General features: G+C 43.3%; 3 protein-coding genes and 1 long non-coding RNA gene across 18 annotated transcripts in view; 3 read left to right on the forward strand and 1 right to left on the reverse strand.

Annotated features, from left to right (window-relative positions):
- Positions 1-208: 208 nt before the first annotated feature.
- LOC116698503 (uncharacterized) lies at positions 209-3,316 on the reverse strand. Its single transcript, XR_004334227.1, has 3 exons — positions 3,135-3,316; positions 2,653-2,655; positions 209-219 (listed from the first exon to the last, which is right to left on the reverse strand). It is a non-coding gene; the product is annotated as an uncharacterized LOC116698503 (long non-coding RNA).
- Positions 3,317-7,945: 4,629 nt separating this feature from the next.
- Positions 7,946-10,639, forward strand: LOC116698504 (C2 calcium-dependent domain-containing protein 4C). The gene is made up of 3 exons (XM_032530443.1): positions 7,946-8,182; positions 8,684-9,458; positions 9,903-10,639. Exons 2-3 carry the CDS (start codon positions 8,715-8,717, stop codon positions 10,452-10,454), a joined length of 1,296 nt encoding a protein of 431 aa, XP_032386334.1. The 5' UTR covers positions 7,946-8,182; positions 8,684-8,714; the 3' UTR covers positions 10,455-10,639.
- Positions 10,640-14,717: 4,078 nt separating this feature from the next.
- fem1a (fem-1 homolog a) lies at positions 14,718-18,347 on the forward strand. Its single transcript, XM_032530451.1, has 2 exons — positions 14,718-17,980; positions 18,013-18,347. The coding sequence occupies exon 1, from the start codon at positions 14,915-14,917 to the stop codon at positions 16,766-16,768; it is 1,854 nt and encodes a 617-aa protein (XP_032386342.1). The 5' UTR covers positions 14,718-14,914; the 3' UTR covers positions 16,769-17,980; positions 18,013-18,347.
- A 4,258-nt stretch (positions 18,348-22,605) lies between these two features.
- ptprsb (protein tyrosine phosphatase receptor type Sb) overlaps positions 22,606-23,244 on the forward strand; it is an 81,006-nt gene continuing 80,367 nt past the window's right edge. For 7 of the 15 annotated variants that reach the window (XR_004334228.1, XR_004334230.1, XR_004334232.1 and 4 more), the window contains exon 1: positions 22,606-22,938. The gene's annotated coding sequence lies outside the window, so the exon portion shown is untranslated. The remainder of the gene's footprint in view (positions 22,939-23,244) is intronic. The other 8 variants (XR_004334235.1, XR_004334236.1, XM_032530447.1 and 5 more) reach the window with 4 other exon arrangements.

Consider the following 23,244-nt stretch of genomic DNA (forward strand, 5'->3'; position numbering starts at 1 on the left):
CAGGCTTAATGTGAAATCTATAACAACAAAAAAAGATCATGAAGGTCTTGTCAACATGAAACTGAGATAATTTCCAGAGGCAGGACAAACGATGCCGGCTCTTCTAATAAATGGTTACGTTAGAGAGGTTGTGGGGGGAAAAAAATCAGATGTGAGGTAGCTGCTTCTTTCATTTTGTAGTTGTAGCACATGCCCTTTCTTATTTAAATAAAAATGATTCTTTTTTAGTACTGTATGTTCACGCTTTAATGGTTTTAGTGGTTGCAGAAATGTCAAAACGTAATTTGAATTGCATGCACACAGGAAAATCATCACAATAAACGCACACTCACAGAGGCATATTGTGTATTTGAAAGCTTCTTTTCACGCCTTTTGTACTTTCTCTGTAATTTTTCTCCACAGCCCCCCTAATTACGCACAGATTACAGATTTGTAGTGTTGGAGTAAAATAGCGAGGCTCGTTCAGGGCCAAAGGGTTAGGCATTTAGCACTTTAAAACAGTAAATAGTTGACTGATTGGATGTCTAAATGGATGGCTATAGTGGACGAGCCATACCTCTGAAGCACTAATCTAATTGCTCATCACTTATCTATGATTGGCTACAGTCTATTTTTCTAAAAGAAAAAAAACATGAATGGATCTAATTGGAAAGTATTTAAAACCCCTATGTAGGTCTTTGTTGAGCCACCGTAGACAGCAATTACAGCTAAAAGCCTTCTTCAGCATTTGTCTTCCGGGTTCTTACAACTGCATTGGAGCCACTCGAACTCAACTGGGTTCACTGTGGCACACAACCCGCTCACTAATAATACAGCTTCCATTATGAGATGAGATGAGTGTTGTCATTATTTCCAAAGAAAGCATCCTCCTGTTTTTTACTGTTACATATCTTCATCAACTCTTTGGATACATGTTAGTTGCAGTTTGTAGAGATAGTACCAAATAGGAACCAGATCTAGCTGGAGATCTTTCAACTATGAGGATCATATTCACATATACTGTATAAATATATATTCTTTCTTCAACAGATCAGACTGTATAGTACTGAGCGGATTCCTGAAAAATGAAAAGTACTGTTAAAACTACTGATTAAATAAGGTTAAAGACATTTTTGACTGCATGTGTAGTAGCTGAGTCAGCAGGGAGGTGGCTTGGGGACCGGAGGGTCACTGGTTTAAATCCCGTGTCACGCCCCAGTCTAAGAGTGCCTAGGACGCAACATGAACCAAAAAAAAGGCCCCGTCTCCCGAGTAGCCACAAAACTAGTTGTTTTAATGTCACAAATGTGTGTGGGCCAGATAAAAGCTAAAAGTAAAAATATCATTGTTATTTTCCTTCTGTCAGGGACAGAACTGAGTGCGTGTACCTGGGGTACACTGTTGGAAAAGTGCACGAAAAATCTGCTGCCAGGGGCCAGATAAAAGTGATGCTGCCTTTCTTTAAATGACTGCTGCTTTCTTTAACGAACAGACACGGGTGAGTGACGCACTGTTGGAAAAGTGCACGAAAAATCTGCTGCCAGGGGCCAGATAAAAGCTAAAAGTTAAAATATCATTGATATTCCTTCGTCAGGGACAGAACTGAGGAGTGTACTGGGGTACACTGTTGGAAAAGTGCACGAAAAATCTGCTGCCAGGGGCCAGATAAAAGCTAAAAGTAAAAATATCATTGATATTTCCCTTCTGTCAGGGACAGAACTGAGTGAGTGTACCTGGGGTACACTGTTGGAAAAGTGCACGAAAAATCTGCTGCCAGGGGCCAGATAAAAGCTAAAAGTAAAAATATCATTGATATTTTCCTTCTGTCAGGGACAGAACTGAGTCACATAATTTCCCCAAGCGGGGAACAGTAGATGTGTTCTGAAACAAGTAAATTTCTTATGCTGCACTGTAACTTTTATTCTTGTGTTTTATGTGTCCTAATGTTTCTATTTTGTTTTAGACTGTCCATTCATATGTTTTATCTTTAAATTTCTGATGCTGCACTGTAACTTTTACTCTTATGTTTTATGTGTCTATTTTGTTTTTAACTGTCTATTCATGTGTTTTATATGCTTATAATTTTTAACTGTTTGTACTTGTGTTTTATTTAACTGATTTTGTGTAAAGCCCTTTGAATTGCCCTGTTGCTGAAATGTGCTCTACAAATAAAGCTGCCTTGCCTTGCCTTGCCTATTTGACATTAAGTAGAAGTCATAATTAAACAGATATATGTAACTTATAAAGGTTTCAGGGTGGTCTACCACTAAAATAACAAAACAATCCTATCTAGAAAGTAAGATATTAAATTATAGAACCAAAATATGGCCAAAAGAATGACAATGAGTTACCTCCCTAACTTATTAAACAGGAGAAAAACTACAGTAACACACCTGGCGGTCCACCCTTACTATTGCAACAAAAAGTATCTAGTGAACAAAGACAAAGTGTGGCCGGTTGGGAGGAGAGGAGGACGAGGAGGGTGAGGAGGATGAGGAATACCTACTTCCCCCTGACAGCCGCCATCTTGCCTCTTCAAATATCCGGTGGATCCCCAGCTGCAGCCAATCACGGGTTGGGCATGTCTGCTTCCACCAATTATCTCCCAGCTATGGCACAGCGCTATTTGCATGTGAAAACAAGATAAAACACAAATATGACAGCAGTCGTAACACCCTGTATGTGTGGAGTGTGGACTCATGGATGCAGAGGTGAGGGTCCACCTCCTGGGCACTTACTGCTGCCTGAGAAAAGGCACCAAACCCCCCCTCCCCCAACGGCTAGGGGCTTAATTTTTATAGGACCTGAGCATGGTTGTGTATTTCATTTGTGTGTAGTGTGCTCTACCAATAGACTGAAAGAAAAATAATTTCCCCCCCATGGGGATCAATAAATATAAAATAAATGGTTACTTCACTGAAAATGGGAGAAAACAATTGAACACTATGGTAAAATTCTAAATAATGTACATGAATCCACATGACGCAGGTCTTCGTTGATTGCGCACCACCCCCACCCCCACCCCCACCCCTCTTGCACACAGTTGCTAGTAGTGTTTTGGAGCTGTGACGCACCAAGCCGACAGCAAACTGACCCCCCCCCAGTTGGCTAATTAAAGTGCCTCGGGACACACCAAAGCGATGCAGGCTGCCGACGGCACCTGATTGGACGAACGCTGTTCTCCAGAAATTCAAAACCAGAGTGTCATGGCGGCTCGTTCAGACGACAATCTCATATTTTACTAAAATAGTTCACGGAAACATGTTTCTGAAAACATTTAAAGGAGAAATCGTCCGTGCAGCTGCTGAATATTTCATTTCAGATCCACAAAGATCAGTTTAACCCTTGTGTTGTCTTTCTGTCAAAATTGAAAATCAACACTTTTGTTGAAGCTTTTTGTCAATGTTTTTAACATTTTCTTATGTTTTTGTCCCTTTTTGCAACACTTTTGATGCTCTTTTTCAATGTTTGTCACTTTTTTATGTTTCAACACAACTAACCATAACTTATTAACTTTAGTTACAGTTATTTTTGAAATTTATGGTCAATAAACCTCATTTATAGGAAAATATACCTAATGTTTGAGTTAGAAAAGCAGAAATTAGGAATTATTTTGACTAAAATTAAAGGAATGGATGTTGATGGATGATCACAGACTGGAATATGTCAACTTTTACGCAATACTATTTCAAAAACAGTTCAATTGTTTTTTTCAAATGCTAAAAAATTGAAGAAGACGCCCCAAAATTAATAAAAGTAGAGATTTGTACTTGCCAAAGAGCGTTGTGTGGAATCAATAATGTTACTTTGGGTAGTCAAAAAGAACATTGATATAGGAAAACGGGTCAATTTGACCCGAGGACAACATGAGGGTTACAAGATTTTTGTCAGATTTTGAATGACTCTAGTCTCGTTCATCCCGCTCCTCGTCGTCTCCACCAATCAGATTGGTCATTTGAGTCTGACTGCAGGTAGTGCCCGGTTTCTGACCGAGCATGTCAGGTCGGCCAAAATGAAGTCCGCCGGCCCCCCCGATGGCCGCCGGAACCGAACACACCAAACAGACTCGAGTCGACGACCTCGCCAGACTGCCCAACAGCCAATTATCAGGTTGGTGTGTCAGGGCCTTAACCCATCAAATCAAAGAGGACAAAATGATTAAAAAAAGATGAACTCTTATAAAGAGGCAATTTTGGAGAGTATTTACCTGCAGCCAGTGTTGCAAGGACTGAACCTCTGTACATGGTGAGCTATTCAGGCGAGCTATCCACGGGTCCCCAGAAGAGGTTGTGATCCTGCATCACTCGAGCTAAACAGAGCCATACTCAGAAATGAGAGTTTTGGGAAGCTGATAATTTGGCAATGGCTTGAATGTAACGAACACTCATTCATTTAAAATGAATGTAACCAAAAGGCAAAGGACATAGAAATAAATGAAAGAGAACAACACTGTCAGACGCTCTAAATAGACTACTTTTTCTAAGTATACGCTGCTATAGGCAGAAGGGTCGAGAGATCTTTTGTGCATCCAGCCAAGCAGATCAGACTCTTACCGCAAGGAGAAAAATGCAAAAAATCATGCAAAGAGCATGCATTTTAATGTACCTGTCATAAACAGTCATGTTAAAACGGGAATTGCAACATGCCCTCACGGAAATTCTCATTAGGACAGACAGCTTTTTCGTTTTTTTGCCTTCTCTGTTATCTTTTCGGTTTGGTACCTACTGAACTCAAATTGGATGCTGACTGGGATCTTTTTTAATCTTCATCTGAAATTGTTTTTGCAGAGGGAGCAGTCATGTCATGCACGAGCTGGTGCTTCCTGTTTTATGGTGCTTTATTGTACTAGTCTGGGGCTTGTAGTGTTTTGTCTGTATTTTCTTTTTGAGTTCTGAGTTTGGCGTTTTAAGGTATCTAATGGTGAGTTGGTGTTGTCTAACTGTTCATTTAGGGACGGGCATTGCAAAGGCCTAAATGCTGTGGTGTGTGGCATAGGTCTATGGTCCCTATAAATAAACATAAAATGAAAAACATGTAGACACACAAATGGCGTATTTCTGCTATGGAGCAAACAATGGAAACAAAAATATTGGTCATGCAGAAAGGTTTGGGGGATTGTTGACTCATGAAGGGACAGTATTTTCGGTCCTGAAAAACGGCTCCACATTAGTGGGCTGTTTTTAAAAGCCTGCAGAACAATGACTGGTCCAAATGACTCCTACGAGATGGCTGCTCATACCATGACGTATCCACCTCCATGTTTAACACCTGGTAAAAGACACCGTGGGTTGAATGCATTATTTGGCTTTCCCAAACAGAAACTGGTCCAGACAGAAAACAAAGACAATGCATGAATCTGCATTACTTCTCATTTTGCTCAGGTTTTCTGTCTAATTCTATCTATTTGATTATGGGATTTTTTTTTTTCTCTCTTCAATTTTTTTCTTTCTTTTGGGAAAATGTTTTGGGCTGTTGCTGAAATGAATAGTCAGGTCCATGGGTTCGGTTTCGACCTGCAGCCCTGCGTTGCATGTCACTCCCCCTTTCTCTCCCCTTTCATATCTAAGCTATCCTGTCACAAGTAAAGGCCTACAATGCCAATAAAATATTAAAATACAGTCACTGAGGGCAACTGGATAGCACAATATATACATATACAGAGGTGTACTCCTCGACGCAATGGGTTTGACTCCGACATGTGGCCCTTTGCTGCATGTCATTCCCCCCCTCTCTCCCCTTTCATTTCTTCAGCAGTTCTGTCAATAAAGGCCTAAAAATGCCCCAAAAAATCTTTAAAAATACATATACTTTATATATTCACTGCTCCTGATAATCAACCGTCCAAAAGCCAGATTTTTAGTTTACTGTCACATAAGTGAAAGAAAAGTTAAATAATCATCACAACTGGAACAAGGAAATGTGAATTTCATCTGAAAAATGTTCATGCTCAAGTTGACTATTCATTTCCTGTGGATCAGCTGATCCATGAATTGACTAGTTGTTCCAAGTCTTAATAGCACATTATAGATAAATGCACGTCTTACAACCTGAGTTTTGAGTGTGTCTTTAAACATGTGGTGCTGCTGTCTTCAGAGGAAGAGAGAAACTTGTTCCAGAGACTGGGTCCAAACAGCAGACGGCAGCTTTCACCACAGGTCTCTGGCACAACTTTGGATCCAGCAAGCCGGTGAGAGTCTGTGGATGTGACAGCTCAACGAGGGACACATCCTGGCAGTAGGCCTATACCAAAATCAGTGGTGCGTACTGTACATGAGAAGATTTTTTAAGCAAACGTTGGGAGTTTAAGAAACTTTCCCAAAACTGACTGGAAGCAAGTGTGTGGGGACTCGACAAGATGAGAGCTCTTTTCACTGTTCCAGTTATGACAAGCCTAAAATGATTTATACTGTAGGCCATTGGCAATTTGGGGGGGGGGGCTGCCTTTGGTGGACTGTTGGGGGGCTACAGTGCCTTGCTCAAGAGCGCCTGGCAGTGCTCAGGAGGGGAAGTGGCATCTTTTCAGCTACCAATCCGCACTCTACAGGTCTTTACAGGTCTCCCTAAAAAATCAATCAGACAGCTGCAGCTGATTCAGAACGCTGCTGCTCGAGTCCTCACTAAGACCAAGAGACTGGATCACATCACTCCAGTTCTGAAGTCTTTACACTGGCTTCCTGTGTCTCAAAGAATTGATTTCAAAGTACTCTTGCTAGTTTATAAATCACTTAACGGTTTAGGTCCAAAATATGTTGCTGATCTGCTACTACACTATGAACCACCCAGACCTCTCAGGTCATCTGGGACAGGTCTGCTTTCTGTCCCCAGAGTCAGAACTAAACAGGGTGAAGCAGCTTTCAGTTTCTATGCTCCTCATATCTGGAATAAACTCCCAGAAACCTGCAGATCCGCTGCTACTCTCAGTTCTTTTAAATCAAGGCTGAAGACCTTTCTATTTGATGCTGCCTTTCTTTAAATGACTAATAATTTCTTTAAATTTCTTATGCTGCACTGTAAATTTTATTCTTGTGTTTTATGTTTCTCTTTGTTTTTAACTGTCTATTCATGTGTTTTACCGGTTTTTAATGCTTGTGATTTTTAACTGTTTTTACTTGTGTTTTATCTGTTTAACTGATTTTGTGTAAAGCACTTTGAATTGCCTTGTTGCTGAAATGTGCTATACAAATAAAGCTGCCTTGCCTTGCCTTGCCTTGCCTCTAGTCCATGCAGGGACTTGAACCAGCAACCCCCCCGGTTTCCAACCCAACTCCCTACGGATTGAGCTATTGCCACCCCATTAGCGTCAAAGAAATTTGGTTGATGTTGTTGTTCAGTAGCTGGCTCAGAGACTGTCGGCTAATGAAATTACAGATTGTTTTGCAAGGCACTGTATCCGTGTCACATTCTCATTAGGGGCTGAGCCCCCCCCCCTAAAGGTCTGATCCTAGCATCGCCCCTGCTGTAGGCTCATCTGGACGAGCTGAGAGCAATGCCCTGCGGTATGGAAACGTTTTAAAACAGAGGCATAACGATAATTCAGCTTGCTTTCTTAGTGATTGGGATCCCAACCTGTGCAGTGTCTTTGCCAGGATGTGTTTATTTTGTCCACCGCCTGTGCAAAATCCTCTTAGTGTAAAAACTCAAACTTTCTCTTCCACTAAAATTGGTATATAAGGTTTACTGTGGAAGTAAACTGAGCATATTGTCACTCCACGTCATCATCAGTTTGACACCTTGCAGCGACGGTGTCAGTCTGCGCCGTGCATTGTACGGAGATAACAGTGCATGAGGGAATAGGTCACGTGAACACCGAATTAAGTCATTGTAAATCATTGTGAAGCTCACTTCAAAAATCAATGAGCCGCGTGAGGTAGGTTAACAAAAAACACATCATTTGCAACACTTTGTGGGTGATGAAAGAACAGCCCCCCCCGTGCCTGCGCATGGAAAATATGTAAATATCATGAGAAGCGTTCACAACCTTCTCATTGGCTCAGAAGTCAGAGAGATCCCCGACATATAAAACCAGAGTGTCTGATCCAGCAGCCCCTTTTCCCCGCTGGCAAGCGTTTTTGGATCACACTTGGACTTCGCCTCACGGGAAAACACCTTTTACGCACAGCGCGCTTGGAGACTGTTGGAGAGGGTGCAGACCAGCGCAGCCGGGGATCACATTCACGAAGGAAAAGAGTTCTACAGCCAACAGGTTGGTATATTTCATGTTAGTTGGGAAACGCGGCGGATGGAAACGCGTCTTTGTTTGGGGAAAAAAGTTATTCAGATTCGCCTTTGCGCATTTAATTTAGGGGTTGCCTTGAGCAACGACTAAAAGTGGTTTAATTGGAAATAAATAGCAGAATGGATGATACAAACCTCAATAGCTTGTTTTAGCTATTGTATTGTTATAGCTATTGTTTCAGCTATAGCTTTTTTTTTTTAAATCTCAGTACGTTTACGCACTGATTTCACATTCAATTAAAGTTCATTTAAAGTCTGAATTGCATTCTTGTCCTTTACTGAATTACTGCATGGATCAAGGCATAATGTTCAACTGAGGTGTTAAGCCACATGTTTGGTCTAAGTTTATGTCTTAAGATGAATAATATTTAGCAAACCGCAACAAAACGGTGATTGATTTTGTCAATCACCGTTATGGTTCTCATTGAATGTGCTTTCTCCTCTTCATGAATCACTTCTCTGTTGACAGAGCTGCTGTGAGCTGAGCCGTCTGAGTGGGCATGTGGCTATTGGAGAAGCTCCGTAGCTCCATGGAGAGCAGTGGGACACACTCCCACCCCCCGCAGACAGTCGAGGCCATCCCTATCTCTGTCTATGCCAACGTCCTTACTCCAGAAAAGATCCCTGATTTCTTCATCCCCCCCAAACTTATTTGCTGCCCACCAGAAGAGTCTCCTACCCCAGAACCACTGCACTGCTCCACATTACGGCCCTCTGTGTCAGACCATGCCATCTGCAGCCAGAGCCCCAGAGCTCGGAGCAGCAAGAACCCCTGCAGCCCTCATCTCTTTTCCCGTCTGGGGGGAGACGCACGCAATCTCCAGAAGTCAGCCAACCGTCACGTCATCCAAATAGAGAGTGCTGATGAGCCGGGTGCCGGATCTGTGGACAGGGTCAGTGTCAACACTAATGCTGACCCCCAGTCCCAGACTGCCATGTCGCTGACGTACGTCCCCAAGGCTCAGACCTCTTATGGCTTCTCCACCCTGGTGGAGTCTCCTCACACCCGGCGCAAGGAGAGCTTGTTCCACAGCGACCCCACCAGCCCTCTCACCTCCCCAAAGTCCCAGAGACACTCCCAGGGAGGGACTCTTCTAGCCCCGGCTGACCCCAACCCTTACCGCTATTTCAGCGGCGGGGAGAGCGACACCTGCTCCTCAGCAGAGTCCTCCCCCTTTACCTCCCCTCTCCTGTCTCGCTCTGCCTCTCTCATACGCTCCATCACCCAGGAGACACAAGCCAAGGTGAGGGCCATTTCTGTGGTTACGTTTACACGGCAACGGCTAGAAACGGAAAGGTTTGCTTTGGCAGTCCATTGTTTTGAATGGACTGGCAAGGTCCACCTTCACTATGAGGCTTACTGTAGTCGGAGAGGTAGATTGCAATGAGATTGAACCGCTTTCCTGTCGATTACAATCTGATTTAGTGTCTGGCTTTGGCTCCACAGAGACCAGTTTTGTTTACTGGAGTTGCATATTCAAAATATTTCACTCTGGCACCCGGTGTCAAAAGATACTGATGCGTATCATGTGGAGAATGTTGTCGTGTAAACAGCCTCTGTAAGTGCAAGTGTGTGTATACATGGATGGAGCTATTACTGAAACTGTTACAAAAGTGTTTTCCTTGTTCGATTCACCATGAGGCCTCTTTCTCTATGTTTACCAGTTGCTTTTTCTCCCTCCCTCAAGGTGTCGCGTGCCAAGCGCTCCCTGGCACGCCACAGCTCTCTCTCCACCGATGATTGCAGCTCAGCAGACAACAGCCCCAACATGCAGTGCCGCCGCATGCGCTGCCCTCCCTCTCCCGCCTTCCGTGGATGTAAAAGCGGCAGCTCGAGGAGCGCTACGTCGAACCTCCTGCAGCGCGAGCACACCATCAACCTCCACAAGGGGGGGACACTCAAGCTGAGCACCCACTACGACCCAGAGGCAGCTCTGCTGAGGGTGCGCGTGCTCGCGGCCGAGGCCCTTTATGACAGGCAGACGGACATTAAAAGCATCAACTGCTGCGTGGCCCTCTACCTAAACCCTGGCAAGCAGCAGAAACAGAGGAGCACCATCATCAAGAATAGCAGGAATCCGGTATTCAATGAAGACTTTTTTTTTGACTCGCTGCAACAGGCACAGGTAAAGAGTCTGGCCATGAAGATAAAGGTGGTGAACAAAGGAACCAGTCTGAGGAGAGACGTGCTTCTAGGAGAAAGGGAGGTGCTGCTCAGCGAGCTGCTCTCAGGCCTCTAGGGACCCCCTGTCAAGACTCTGGCAGAAACAAGGAGCTGCACATCTTGTGGGCCCTTTCCTTTTCATCTTCCTTCTGGCTATCTTTTTCTATCCCACTGCACAGATCTGATAAATACTGGGCATGTGAAAGCATGCTGATCACAAGGGAGTTGTATCTTGCACATATTATGTACATCAATGGACAACACAAAAACACCAAAGTAGAAATAAAAAAATCCCACTTTATCAAGTTGTCATCACTTGCTTTTTTTTCAAAGGTCTGTCCAGGTTAAACAAGTGAAAACCAGCATTGTTTACATGCTCGGCAGGATATTAGCAACGTGACCCGTGGAGCTGTTGTCCTTGTTTGTGTTTTTCTCGTGAATTATTTAGTCACGAAAAGTGTTGCCTTCTCCCATGAGATTTTTGATGTGGCTCAGTATCACATCAGCTGTGATGCAATGCTGATCTTGTTAAAGTTGGAGCTGTGGTTTTTGTATAATGTAGTAATATTACATGTGGGATTTTGCACGTTCTTGTGGAAACTAATAATGCTTCAGTGAAAGAATTTAAATTTGAGAATTCGTTTTTTAATTGCCAGTGCATGTAATGTCAATATGACTGTTGCCGCGTGACATGCTTTTAAACTTGTGAATAAAAAAAAAGCAAAATTCTCACTGATGTTTGTTTTTTACCCTGCAGCTTTGTCTCATTGATTTTGTCCTAATAATTCCACAGCATCCAGCACAAGCCCAAGGAAATTATTAGAAAAGCTTGTATGAGGCTGGGTCCTCTGAGACAGACACAGACCGGGTCTCATTTGTGAGGCGATTAATCCTGGATCTCTGCACGTAGAATTGTTTCTCTGTGCATGCAAACTCCCTGTTTAATTTTAAAAACCTCTTTGGTTCTCCAGTGAGGTTCGAGCAAGCGGCAATCTCTGGTGCTGTTAAATGAATTCAGTGCAAAAGTGCCAAAAACTGCAGTTCACCGAGAGCCTACTAAAGACTGGTCCCAAAACGGAGTCAATCTCCGTAGATGTTAAAATCCCCAACTTTACAGCAAAATAAAACATGTTTATTTCACCCTGCATGACAACTGGGGGGTGATTTTTTTTTAGAACTCACACTTCTAAATTATTTTAAGACTTAAAGCTCTGCATCTGTAAGCTTCATTCCTATCTCAGTTTTTTTATTAATCCCACAAGGGGAAACTGCACTTTACACTCTGTTGTTATTACACACAGGCCTAAATTACACACACTAATGGAGAGATGTCAGAGTGGGGGGGCTGCCCATGGAAAGGCACCCCAAGCAGTTGGCAATTTGGTGCCTTGCTCAAGAGCACCTTAGCAGTGCCCAGGAGGTGAACTGGTCCCTCTCCAGCTACCAGTCCACCACCATACTTTGTTCCATACTGGGACTTGAACCAGCAACCCTCTGGTTCCCAGCCCAACTCCCTACGGACTGAGCTACTGCCACCCTCAACTCTGTCCACAATCCACCACTTTGCCCATTTTTGAATTTTTTAGCTTGATTTTTGGCTCTTCCGAAACCTATGGGTGACGTCACTGAGATATGTCCATATTTTACACAGTCTATAGGTTGAAATAGTTATTGACAGGAAGTAGAACGTGCCTCCTGTAGTAAATGTTGGCACTCATTCTCCAGCTCCAGATATAATTTTCCTCTCTTTACAGTGAGGCTATAATCTTAATCTATAGCTTCAATGTGTGGGTTGATAAATGGAAATTAATTTGTGCTGAGGGAGGAGAAATACTAAAACGTGCACTACTAATACAGCTGTCAGGCATACAGGGGTGGTCCCACTGAGCAGCAGTTAGCCGAGAGCGGATCTCATGCCTCCTCTACTGGTCAAACATCAGAATCACGCCTCGTTATGTCCTGGAAAAATACATTTGAAGCAACTTTTGGCACCTTTGAAGTGACTGAGGACCTGCACCGGGTGTCTCCTGCCAGTATTCTGTCCATACACACTGGGACAGGCGCTATTACCCTGAAACAGAATGAAAATGCACTGTGAGAACACTCTGGGGTTTTGTACCCCTTGGTGATCAGCAGCCAGCTCCATTTGCTTATAAAGCACTGAGATAAGAAACAACAAGTACCCATGTGGGACACATTCCTCTGTGAGCTTCAAGGATAGTTATTTCCCACAGACTTGAAAGCAACTAAAATTGAAGAAAAATGAAGTTGTTATCTCTGTCTCTGTAGACTTGGTGAGGCAAATTAAAAAGGGATTGCCTAATAATCCCTGAATTAAGCAAAAACAAGTCAGCCTATAGTCATAACAGTAAAATTAGAAATGGGGTCCTGCATGAAATCCAAATGTACTGCCTTAGCTGAACAGTTTTGTTTATTTCACGTGAAATGTTTCTGTCTTATCCGTATTCCATTTCTGGGCTCTTCTTAGTAATTTCAAGTGCAAGGCTCAGGTGGAAAAGTGCACCAATCTGGATCAAGCCATGTTTTTTTTATCAATATCTGATAGCAGTTGGTGGGTTATAGATTAGAAACCAAAATAAACTTGACTCTAAAAACCTAAGCAGTAGTACGTAGATTCATCGAGCTTGTTACTGTGATCTTCCAGCAGTCAGGGCAGCTCTCTTTGTCACATCGACAGAAGTGATGGAGGGATTTTGTCAAAGTTAAACTTGAGATGCCACCCAGGCACTTTCATATTTACGCAGAGTGGCGATTCAAATCTGCTTTTTGACAACAAAATGTATGCAGTTAACATCACACATGCCACCGAGGTAATAATTCTGACACATTTTGCAGTGTACTGCATTTCGAAATGACCACTGTTACATTCTTTTATTTGTTTAAGTTGAATTAGTATTGTGGATAATTAACGTACGCTCTATAAAAAGAACATTAAATAAATAGTACATTTGTTCAAGGATGATTTGGGTTTCCATCTTTTAGTTTAAGGAGGATTTGTGATGCTGTCTGCAAACAGAGGTGTCATGTCAGTGAACACCCCACAAGTGAACTTTAATGAATTTATAAAATATTCTAATCCTACTTCACTGCTTTACTCTGATCCACAGCTGCAATAAGCTGCACGCCGTGCCGCATTTAAAGTAGATGGATGATTTTTCATACTGTGCAGCGTTTCAGAAGGAAAAGTCAATATCCACATGTCACTGAATGTAGCGCTCTGGTGTCCATACATAACATTTTGCATGTCAATATTCAGGTTAATATTTGAGCCACTGGCTATGCCACAGTAGGATAGAGTAATGTGATCTCCTCATATAGGGTTCAGCTTAATCGTTTCGACATATAAGTAGTGTTTTTCTTTTAATTTTTTTCAGCTTTTTAATATCAGGGTTCTTAAGATATGATTATCTGCGTGCTATTAGAATTGCATAGTGCCATACCAAAACTAATAACTCCCTAATGCAACAAACACATCGGGGACACAAATCACCTAAATGCTGTGCTGTCTTCTTTAAATTTTAACAGGACAGGAATCCACCTAAGAAAATATGAAACAATATTAACAGTAGGCCTATACTGTTTCAATGGTGCATCAATTGCAGGACAATGGATGTATCCTTTATTAGTCCTGCAAGTGGAAATTCCAATTTACATTCTGTTGTTATTACACACATTACACACAGGTCTGAATCACACACACATGTTCAGTACCCGTACATGCACTAAATGGCGAGATGTCAGTGTGTGTGTGGGGGGGGATCCAGCTTGGGATTTGGTGCCTTGCTCAAGAGCACCTTGGCAGTGCCCAGGAGGTGAACTGGCAGCTCTCCAGCTGCTCTATTGAAAAACTAGATATTTCTGTACCATACTTAATGGTAGGATTGTAGGCTACTAAGAATATCAGAGACATAATACATATTATTATATGTGTCTGTGACGAATATAACTTGCAGAGATCGTCCACGGGAATTCTTCTTTAACTGTCAATGGAATTCCCCCACACGACATAATGTCTATTTTTATTGTATAACCGGCGGTTTTTACGTATCCATAGTGATGAGAATCAGTTTACCATTAAATGGAGGACTTTCTGGGGGTGTATTTGATTTTTGAGCCGGGCATCAGCTGGCTCTCTTGTCTATCTGGTGGTGGTGCCGCTTTTTTTGGTCGGAACAACCATAACAAACGAACCCTTCAGCTGTTAGGTCATTTAACTCACATGCATCATGGGAAATGTACTTCTTTATAATGTAAAACGCCTTACACTGTTGGAAGGAGGAATTCCATCAAAACTACGTCCCCCACAATGCTTTGCTGCAATCTTAAACATAGACCTGTCAAACAACACAAACGCCATCTTGACAGCAGCCTCAAAATGGCAGAAATGGGTGAGCTAGAAACCGAGTCCGAGCTAAGGTACCTGCTCACTGCTATTTAAAAACCAGACTCGTCCGTTTTCCCATAAACGAGTGGTTATGGGGTTGGCTCCCTACGCGGCAGCACAGAGCCTGTAAAATGGATATACCGACGGCGGTTTTCAACGCGGCCAGAGATGGTAAGCTGAAACTTATCCAGAAGTTGCTGAGCAACAAAACTCCGGAGGAGCTGGAGGCTTTAGCCGAGGAGAAAACACAGGGAGGCACCCCACTGTTGATAGCTTCTCGATACGGACATTTAGAGGTTGTAGACTACCTCCTTGAACATTGTAAAGCGAATGTTGAACTCGGGGGGGCGGTTAACTTTGACGGCGAGACTATCGAGGGGGCTCCGCCGCTATGGGCAGCTTCGGCAGCCGGTCACCTCCCTGTGGTGAAGACGCTACTCAAACACGGTGCCTCGGTGAACAACGCAACGCTGACTAACTCAACGCCGCTCCGAGCTGCCTGCTTTGACGGTCACCTGGAGATCGTCCGCTACCTGGTGGAGCACAGAGCCGACATGGAGGTAGCCAACCGCCACGGCCACACCTGCCTCATGATCTCCTGTTACAAGGGCCACAAGGAGATAGCCAAGTTCCTGCTGGACCGCGGTGCTGATGTCAACCGCAAGAGTGTAAAAGGAAACACCGCCCTCCATGACTGCGCCGAGTCAGGTAGTCTGGACATCATGAAGATGCTGCTAAAGTGCAATGCTCGCATGGAGAGAGATGGATACGGAATGACCCCACTCCTCGCTGCAAGTGTAACAGGTCACACCAACATCGTAGAGTATCTCGCCCACCAGCCTCGCACCTCCAGAGAGGAACGCATCAATGCACTTGAACTCCTTGGGGCTACTTTTGTGGATAAAAAGCGGGATCTCTTGGGGGCTATGAGGTACTGGAGAAGGGCCATGGAGCTGAGGCAACCAGGGGACAAAGCTGGATTCTTGGCCAAGCCTCCGCCTGGCCCTCCTATCCCTGCCTACGGCTGTGCACAGGAGGTGAGCACCGCAGAGGAACTGGAAGCTTTGATCACAGACCCTGATGAAATGAGGATGCAGGCTTTGTTGGTTCGAGAGCGCATTCTAGGGCCATCCCACCCAGACACCTCTTATTACATCCGCTACAGGGGAGCTGTGTATGCTGACTCAGGCAACTTTGAACGCTGCATCAGCTTGTGGAAATATGCTTTAGACATGCAACAGAGCAACCTGGACCCTCTCAGTCCCATGACAGCCTCCAGTTTCCTGTCCTTTGCAGAACTTTTCTCTTTTGTTCTTCAGGACCGGGCCAAAGGCACCCTATCGACGCGCGTCACCTTTCATGATCTGATGACTGTGCTGGGGAAAAGTGTGAGGGAGGTGGAGCGAGCTGTGGCGCAGAGGGACAACCCTCCAGAGGCTCCTCAATTCACCAAAGCGCTCTCCATCATCCTGCACCTCATCTTTCTACTGGAGAAGCTGGAGTGCAGCCCAGAGCAGGAGCATCAGAAGAAGCACACAGTGTACCGTCTGCTGAAGCTGAACCCTCGGGGTCGGAGTGGCTTCACCCCTCTCCACATGGCTGTAGACAAGGAGACCACATCTGTTGGCCGCTACCCTGTCGGCCGCTTCCCCTCCCAGGCGGTGGCTGCTCTGCTCCTCGAGTGTGGCGCAGACGTGGATTCACGTGACAGTGAAAACAATACGCCTCTGCACATCGCTGCTAACAACGGCTGTCCAGAGATCATGGCACTACTTATGAAGGCCGGGGCTCACTTTGACGCCACAAATGCACAGAGGAAGACAGCCTACAAGCTGCTGGATGAGCAGAGCACCGGGCAGCCTGCCCTCTACCCACTGAACTATGTAACCCTTCAGTGCCTGGCGGCGCGTGCAATTGAAAAGCACAGACTGCCCTACAGGGGACTCATTTCTGAAGAGATGGAGGCTTTCATTGAACTGCACTGACTTCCACTACTGTCCCTTGTTGAGGCACCCCTGCACTACTCTTCCTGTTGTCCCCCTTACCTTACTATGACCTGCCACAAACTTACTTCTCTACACTGTTCTCTCGTCTTTGTCTCCTTTTGGCCTCTGCTTCGCTCCTGGCCCCACCAGCCTTGTCTCAGACCAAACCATAGCAATAAACATCCGGCCTCTGGACTAAAATCTCTGGCTGAGATCTGGTCAGTTATCGCTTGATTCTAACGTTAAGCCACATAGACTTTGAAAGTGATTGTTGGTTTATATACTGATATTTAAAGCTTGGTGGAACTTCAACTTGATATAGGCTTTAATGCAGTTGCCCTCTTTTTGTCCCAGTAAAAAGGAGACTTGCAGTATGATGGTGCTTGTGTTTGGTGGCTGGCCTGTATGAAAGATAGGAAGCATCTGATCAAACTTGCCAGATAACATGCATGAAAGTGAAGAGTGAATATGGTAGCTCTCTTGTTGTTTTTGAAATTAATTCAGAAAGAAGTGTTTGAACAAACTCAACCACCCAAACATGCTTGTTGGTAAAAAAACAACATTTAGCTGGTTCTCCTTGTTCACATATACCATCTGCTATGCTTCTTTGATATGGAAAGTTGTTTGAATTTGCTGTGCCAAATGTCAACCATGGAGCCATGTTTTGTTACAGACTGTAAACTGGTGGCAGAATGAAAAGCAACTAACTTATTCTCAATTATAAACTAAAGTGGAGACACACATGAAGAAGATCAGGAACTCGAGTTGAGGATGAGTGGTATCCCTTTGAGTAAAAAGAGCTGGTACCATTGTTTGGCTAACCCCCCCCCAGTCTCCACACAGGCGTCTATAACCTATGCAGTTTGTGATATTCCAATCAGAGGCAACATTTTTCAAGCAAGAACACACTACATAAACCGATTTTACACAGGAATACCATTCATTTGCTTATCTTAACATGATAATGACTCAAACCAGGGGCTGCTTCATGGACGATGAATTGGTATCTTCTGACTTTATGAACTACGAATGTCTTCTTAAAATGTTTGCCTATGTCCGAATGATCAATTTAAAAAAAAAAAACTAGAGCCTTAAGTGTGCCTACATCCCTCTATGTCCGGGTAATATAATCATCAACAAACATGTTCAGTTCCCTCAGGAGAAGAAGCCGCTTCAGAACTAGGACCCAATGTGATGATGACTTGTGTATCTGTGGAGAAAAGCCACACGTCAACTGTCCCGAGATCCTGGGTCTGTTGTGTTTTTGGAGTGAATTTTCCCTTTAACCTCAGATGCAGTTCACAGTAATGGAACTGTCCGTTCCTGCATCTTAGTCTTATTTTTAATATTGTCTCTTTTTTTTTGTTTTTCTTGTGTTATCATGAATGTTTTATTTGTCTGTGCTAAGCACCACCAAGTTGAATGCACACTGAGAGGCTCTGAATCCCAAATGGACAACTCCCATTCAGGCTAGGAACTGTCGCTGCCTTTCTCTTTCTCAACTGATTTGTTTAACTGATGATAACTCAAGAACAAAAGAGCGTCGGAGGTACTCGAATAAAATTCAGTATCACAACATTATTGATTTGCGTGTGTGTGCTGGTGATCTCAGTTTGGCTCTTTTTAACGTGGAACAATTTTGTGGAATGTTTTTGATTTTAGAACTAAGCTTATTATACAATGAAGTATCTAAAAATTGGAAAGGACCCTCTTCTTCTGGGCTCCGGTTTGCCACTAGTTCTTTAGCTTAAGTGCAGTCGCTTACAAAGGCAGCATTTGCATTAAGAGCATCATTATACAGATGTAGACAAATTGGAATCGGTGCAGTAGCAGAACATAAAAGACCCGATACCACCCCATCGGAACAGCCCAATCTCTAAAACTAGCTTATTTAGAGGCATTTTAGAGTGCATCCAAAGTGTTAGATTAGCATGAAAAATAATCTGTACCCACTTAATTCAGCTCTTTATATGGGCTTCCCACTGCTCTGCTCACATAAACTCGAGGACACTGAAATAAAGCACAACAGGAACTTGATCTTTCGGAGTCCTCCTCTCTTAAGGTATAAATAGCGCGCAATTAACGTCACTGCTCCAGGGCAGCGGTAGAGACAGGGCTCTTACCTCGCTAATTTTAGGGCTCTTTCGCCCTATCTTTAACTCTGGAAATGGCAATACGGTAACGCTATACAGTACATAACATGCGGTACAGTCAGGCAGGTTGCTGGGGGACTGGCAGAGACAGCGCGTGGACAACAGAGACTGTATTATTCTGACAGGAGCCAAACACATCTGAGCTATTATCTTTTTAACCCTCATGTTGTCCTCGTGTTGTCCTCATGTTGTCCTTGGGTCAAATTGACCCATTTTCCTATATCAATGTTCTTTTTAATTCCCCAAAATAACATGATTGATTCCACCCAACGCTGTATGCCAAGTACAAATCTCTACTTTCATTCATTTTGTGGCGTCTTATTCAATTTTATAGCATTGTAAAACAAATTGAAGTGGTTTTGAAATAGTATTGAGTAAAAGTTGACATATTCCAGTCTGTGATTATCATCAACATCCATTCCTTTAATTTCAGTATAAATAATTCCTAATTTCTGCTTTTCTAACTCAAACATCAGGTATAATTTCCTATAAATGAGGTTTATTGACCATAAATTCCAAAAATACCTGTAAAACTAAAGTTAATAAGTTTAGTGTTACGTAGTGTTGAACACTTCAAAGTGAAAAAAATTGTAAAAAAAGCGTCAAAACTGTTGAAAAAAGGGACAAAAAATGTTAAAAAACATTGATAAAAAGCGTCAACAAAAGTGTTGATTTTTGATTTTGACGGGCAGACAACACGAGGGTTAAAATGAGGTTAGCTAGAAAGTTAGCTTAACCTCAAATATGAATGATGTGCTATTATTACTGTGTGTGTGACGGGTGTCAGGTGTTGGCAGAGGGGATTGTGAACCAGCAGCTGTTAAAACAAGGTGTTCAAAGTCCCTGTTGCAACGTGTTGATCGGACATCCAAGAGCTGACCTGACCTCTGACCTTTCGGTTAAGGGTGCCAGGGGATTGTGCTAATCATTTCCGTGAATTAAAATGTAGACATTGGAAGTAGATGTCAAGAGGTCAAAGGCAGCTGCTTTTCTTAACGTGACAACACAATGGGTCCTGTCCTGTGTGCACTCAAAACAATGTTCTTTGGAGTAATTTGAATGCTTATTTTTAGTGTCATAAGGTTATAATTCATTCAACAAAAGAGACTCGCCAGAGAAATTCCTGTCACATCTGATCCGGGATCCATGAACCTTGTGTGTCAACGCTTCCAATGTGATGTAACGCAACATCCCATAATAGTGACTTCCCACTAGATGTCACTAGCAACACAGAAAACGGATCAGAGGGGCAGCCTTTGTCCCTTAACTCCTTGTGTTGTCTTCCCAGGCTAAAAAACAGACAAAGATTTGACATTTTCACTACCACCATCTTACCACCACTAGTTTTACAGAACTTTTTGGAATTCATGGTCAATTACCCTCATTTATATAGAAATGTATTTGAGTTTTTTTTTTTTTTAAAGCAGAAATTATGAATTATTTTGACTAATTGTTAAGATCAGAGGAATAAACGTGATCAATTTCACTTTATTAATCCATTTTTGAGGACTCCCACAAGGAAATTGAAATTTCCAGCAGCGGTTTCTAGCAAGAAGAATACAGTATAGAGAGAGAAAAAGAGGAAGACGGTATAAATATGACCGTAATAATAAAAATAAAATAAACTTTTGGCTTTAATAAAAGACATTTGCCATAAATTAGTGTCAGTGTCGAGTCCAGTGTTAGTGTTAAAGTGTCCAAGTATTTATGTGAGTCCAATTGTATTTGCAAGAAGCGTCGTAAGGAATCCAATCCATTTTTTTGTGGTAATTTGGTTAAAAAGAAACCCGTATTTCAGATATAGACATTTTTTTAAAGGGGACAACAGGAGTGGTTAAAGGCCATGTGATGGACTAAAAAAACACTAGCCTCCAATAACCATCAGAAGAAACGGTAATTGGTTAATTTCTCATTTCTTGCTCACACTTTGTCAAGCAGTCTCTGTGTGAGAAAGCAAGAAAGAAAGGATGAGAATGAGAGTTACTGACTCTTGAGTCTGCACAGTGCTGCACGAGGATCAGCAATGGGGGGGGGAATAAAGCCTCCTTCGCACACTGCGAAGCGTCATGACGACAACACCTCGGATTTTGACCTCGTGGCGGTTGTCTCTGTAATGTTGTGTGACCTAAATAGGAGCAAATCTTTAAAAAAAGAAAGAAAGACAAAGAGCCCGTGTTCTATGGTAGGTAGGGTCTATGTAGCATTTTTAGATTGAAAGGAGAAAAAAAAACTTTTTTTTTTTTAATATTTTCATGCAGAATTAGTAGGTGGTACAATCATTTTACCAAAACGTGTTGGTCTTTCAGTTGCATGCAGTTTATAATGTGTTACAGTGGGCAAATGTGGTCCTTTTCCATATACATATTGTTCATAATGGCATAAATCAAAGGTCAATTTCTCCATTAAATGTGTTTCTTGGCAGTTACAGCTCAGCCGGATGCTTTAGCTGCGTTTAGGTTATTTGGGATTTTGCCAAAGCACGTGTGACGAAAGAAATTTGATTTAATTAAGGCACAAATCCCCCCAAATATTTCCCCCATGTTTTTTAAACCGCGTTGCTTGAAATTCCTGGAGAAAAGAAGACGCCTAAGATAAATGTTTATTCGGGGCAATACGCTTACTTGACCTTATTGATATGAATGAGGATTCATAAAAATTGAGTCCCTAATACTGTATCTGAAGTCTCTTTATATAGACCTGAGTGGTCCCCTAATACTGTATCTGAAGTCTCTTTTATATAGACCTTAGTGGTCCCTAATACTGTATCTGAAGTCTCTTTTATATAGACCTTAGTGGTCCCTAATAATGTTACTGAAGTCTCTTTTAATAGACCTTAGGGTCCCCTAATACTGTATCTGAAGTCTCTTTTATTAGACTTAGTGGTCCCCTAACTGTATCTGAAGTCTCTTTTATATAGACCTTAGTGGTCCCTAATACTGTATCTGATGTCTCTTTTATATAGACCTAGTTGTCCCCTAATACTGTATCTGAAGTCTCTTTATTAGCCTTAGTGGTCCCCTAATACTGTATCTGAAGTCTCTTTTATTTAGACCTTAGTGGTCTATATACAAAAGGATCATAAAGTTGAATTAACACTTGTCAAAAAAGCAGTCCCAACAAGAAACTGAATATTAACCTGCATGAAAGTATGATTAATTGCAATTAATTAGACTGCATTAGTTCTAACCTAATAAACTGAGCACAATAACAGTAATTGTATTAAGTCTGACAATAAGTTAGCCTATATTCTTGTATCTACTGTACCTCCTGTGGTGTTAAAAGTGCCCAGCAGTAATTTAGTGAGGCAGTTGTGCTCTGTAGGAGCTGATGTGGGACTCCTGCCAACAGCTAGAATTAGACATTACATTATGGGAATCTAGGGGGTTTCAAGGTGCTTATCTTCCTTTTAGCCCCTGGGGAGCACAGTGGAAAAACCAGTCACCAATACACAGGACCAGCCTGCCTCAGCAGCAGGCACTTATTTTGCACCAGTCAGCGGTCCAGCCAGAGGTGGAGGAGTGGGGTGGAAATGGGGGTAATAGGGGTGATGGAAGATACGGTTGCTATTGGAGATCTTGCCTGCATCACGTCATGTGTAGGGGGGAGGGGGAGGGCTCCGGTGTGTTTGAGAGAGAGAGAGAGAGAGAGAGAGAGAGCGGGGAGGGGGAGGAGAGGAGGGAAGGGAAGGAGGAGGGCATTAAGGAAGAAGGCATCAATGACATCAACCAGAAGTATCTGAGGCCGCTCGACCGGCAATGCTCACCCGACAAAAAGGGGCTGAGGAGCAGCCCGTGACCCGCTGAGTTCCCGAGAGGTCGGTGGACAGCCAGGACGGTGGGGGGAAACGCCGGGCGATGTGTGCATGCACCCCCCACAAAGGCAGACCTTTCTCTGAGCACAGCGGAGCTCTGCCACTGGATTACATTCATCCTTGCTGTTTCCGAGGAAGCTTCCAGCTGCAAATCCACCCACATGAATCCACCAGACTGTAAAGAAGACGGAGCACTTCCTACCAAGGTAACCAGCATCCTCCATCCTCCATCCTCCATCCTTTCCACAGTTTGAACGCTTGCAGCCGTGCACCCCACCCAGGCGGGTTATTTTCACGTGTCGGGTAGCCTTTTTGGAAAGTAATGAGGTAAGTGTGCCCCAGCCGGGTGTGATATTTCACCGTGTGTCCTACCTCAGAGGCCGGGAGTCTGCTTAGTGGTTTTTTCCTTCTCTTTCACCTCAGCATCACTTGAGACTTTGGGTGAAAATCCCACCGCGGGGTTGTGCAGAGCAGGCTGGTTGACAACAGCGCTGTGTGCGCGTCCCCCCCCC

Source organism: Etheostoma spectabile, chromosome 12 (genome assembly GCF_008692095.1).
Source record: "Etheostoma spectabile isolate EspeVRDwgs_2016 chromosome 12, UIUC_Espe_1.0, whole genome shotgun sequence".
Lineage (NCBI taxonomy): Eukaryota > Metazoa > Chordata > Actinopteri > Perciformes > Percidae > Etheostoma > Etheostoma spectabile.

What these genes read in the sequence shown, in the direction of transcription:
- LOC116698504 (XM_032530443.1), top strand. Translation starts at nt 8,715, where the DNA reads ATGTGGCTATTGGAGAAGCTCCGTAGCTCCATGGAGAGCAGTGGGACA. An exon ending in CCCAGGAGACACAAGCCAAG is followed by an intron (nt 9,459 to 9,902) that starts GTGAGGGCCATT and finishes CCCTCCCTCAAG; the next exon opens with GTGTCGCGTGCCAAGCGCTC.
- fem1a (XM_032530451.1), top strand. Translation starts at nt 14,915, where the DNA reads ATGGATATACCGACGGCGGTTTTCAACGCGGCCAGAGATGGTAAGCTG.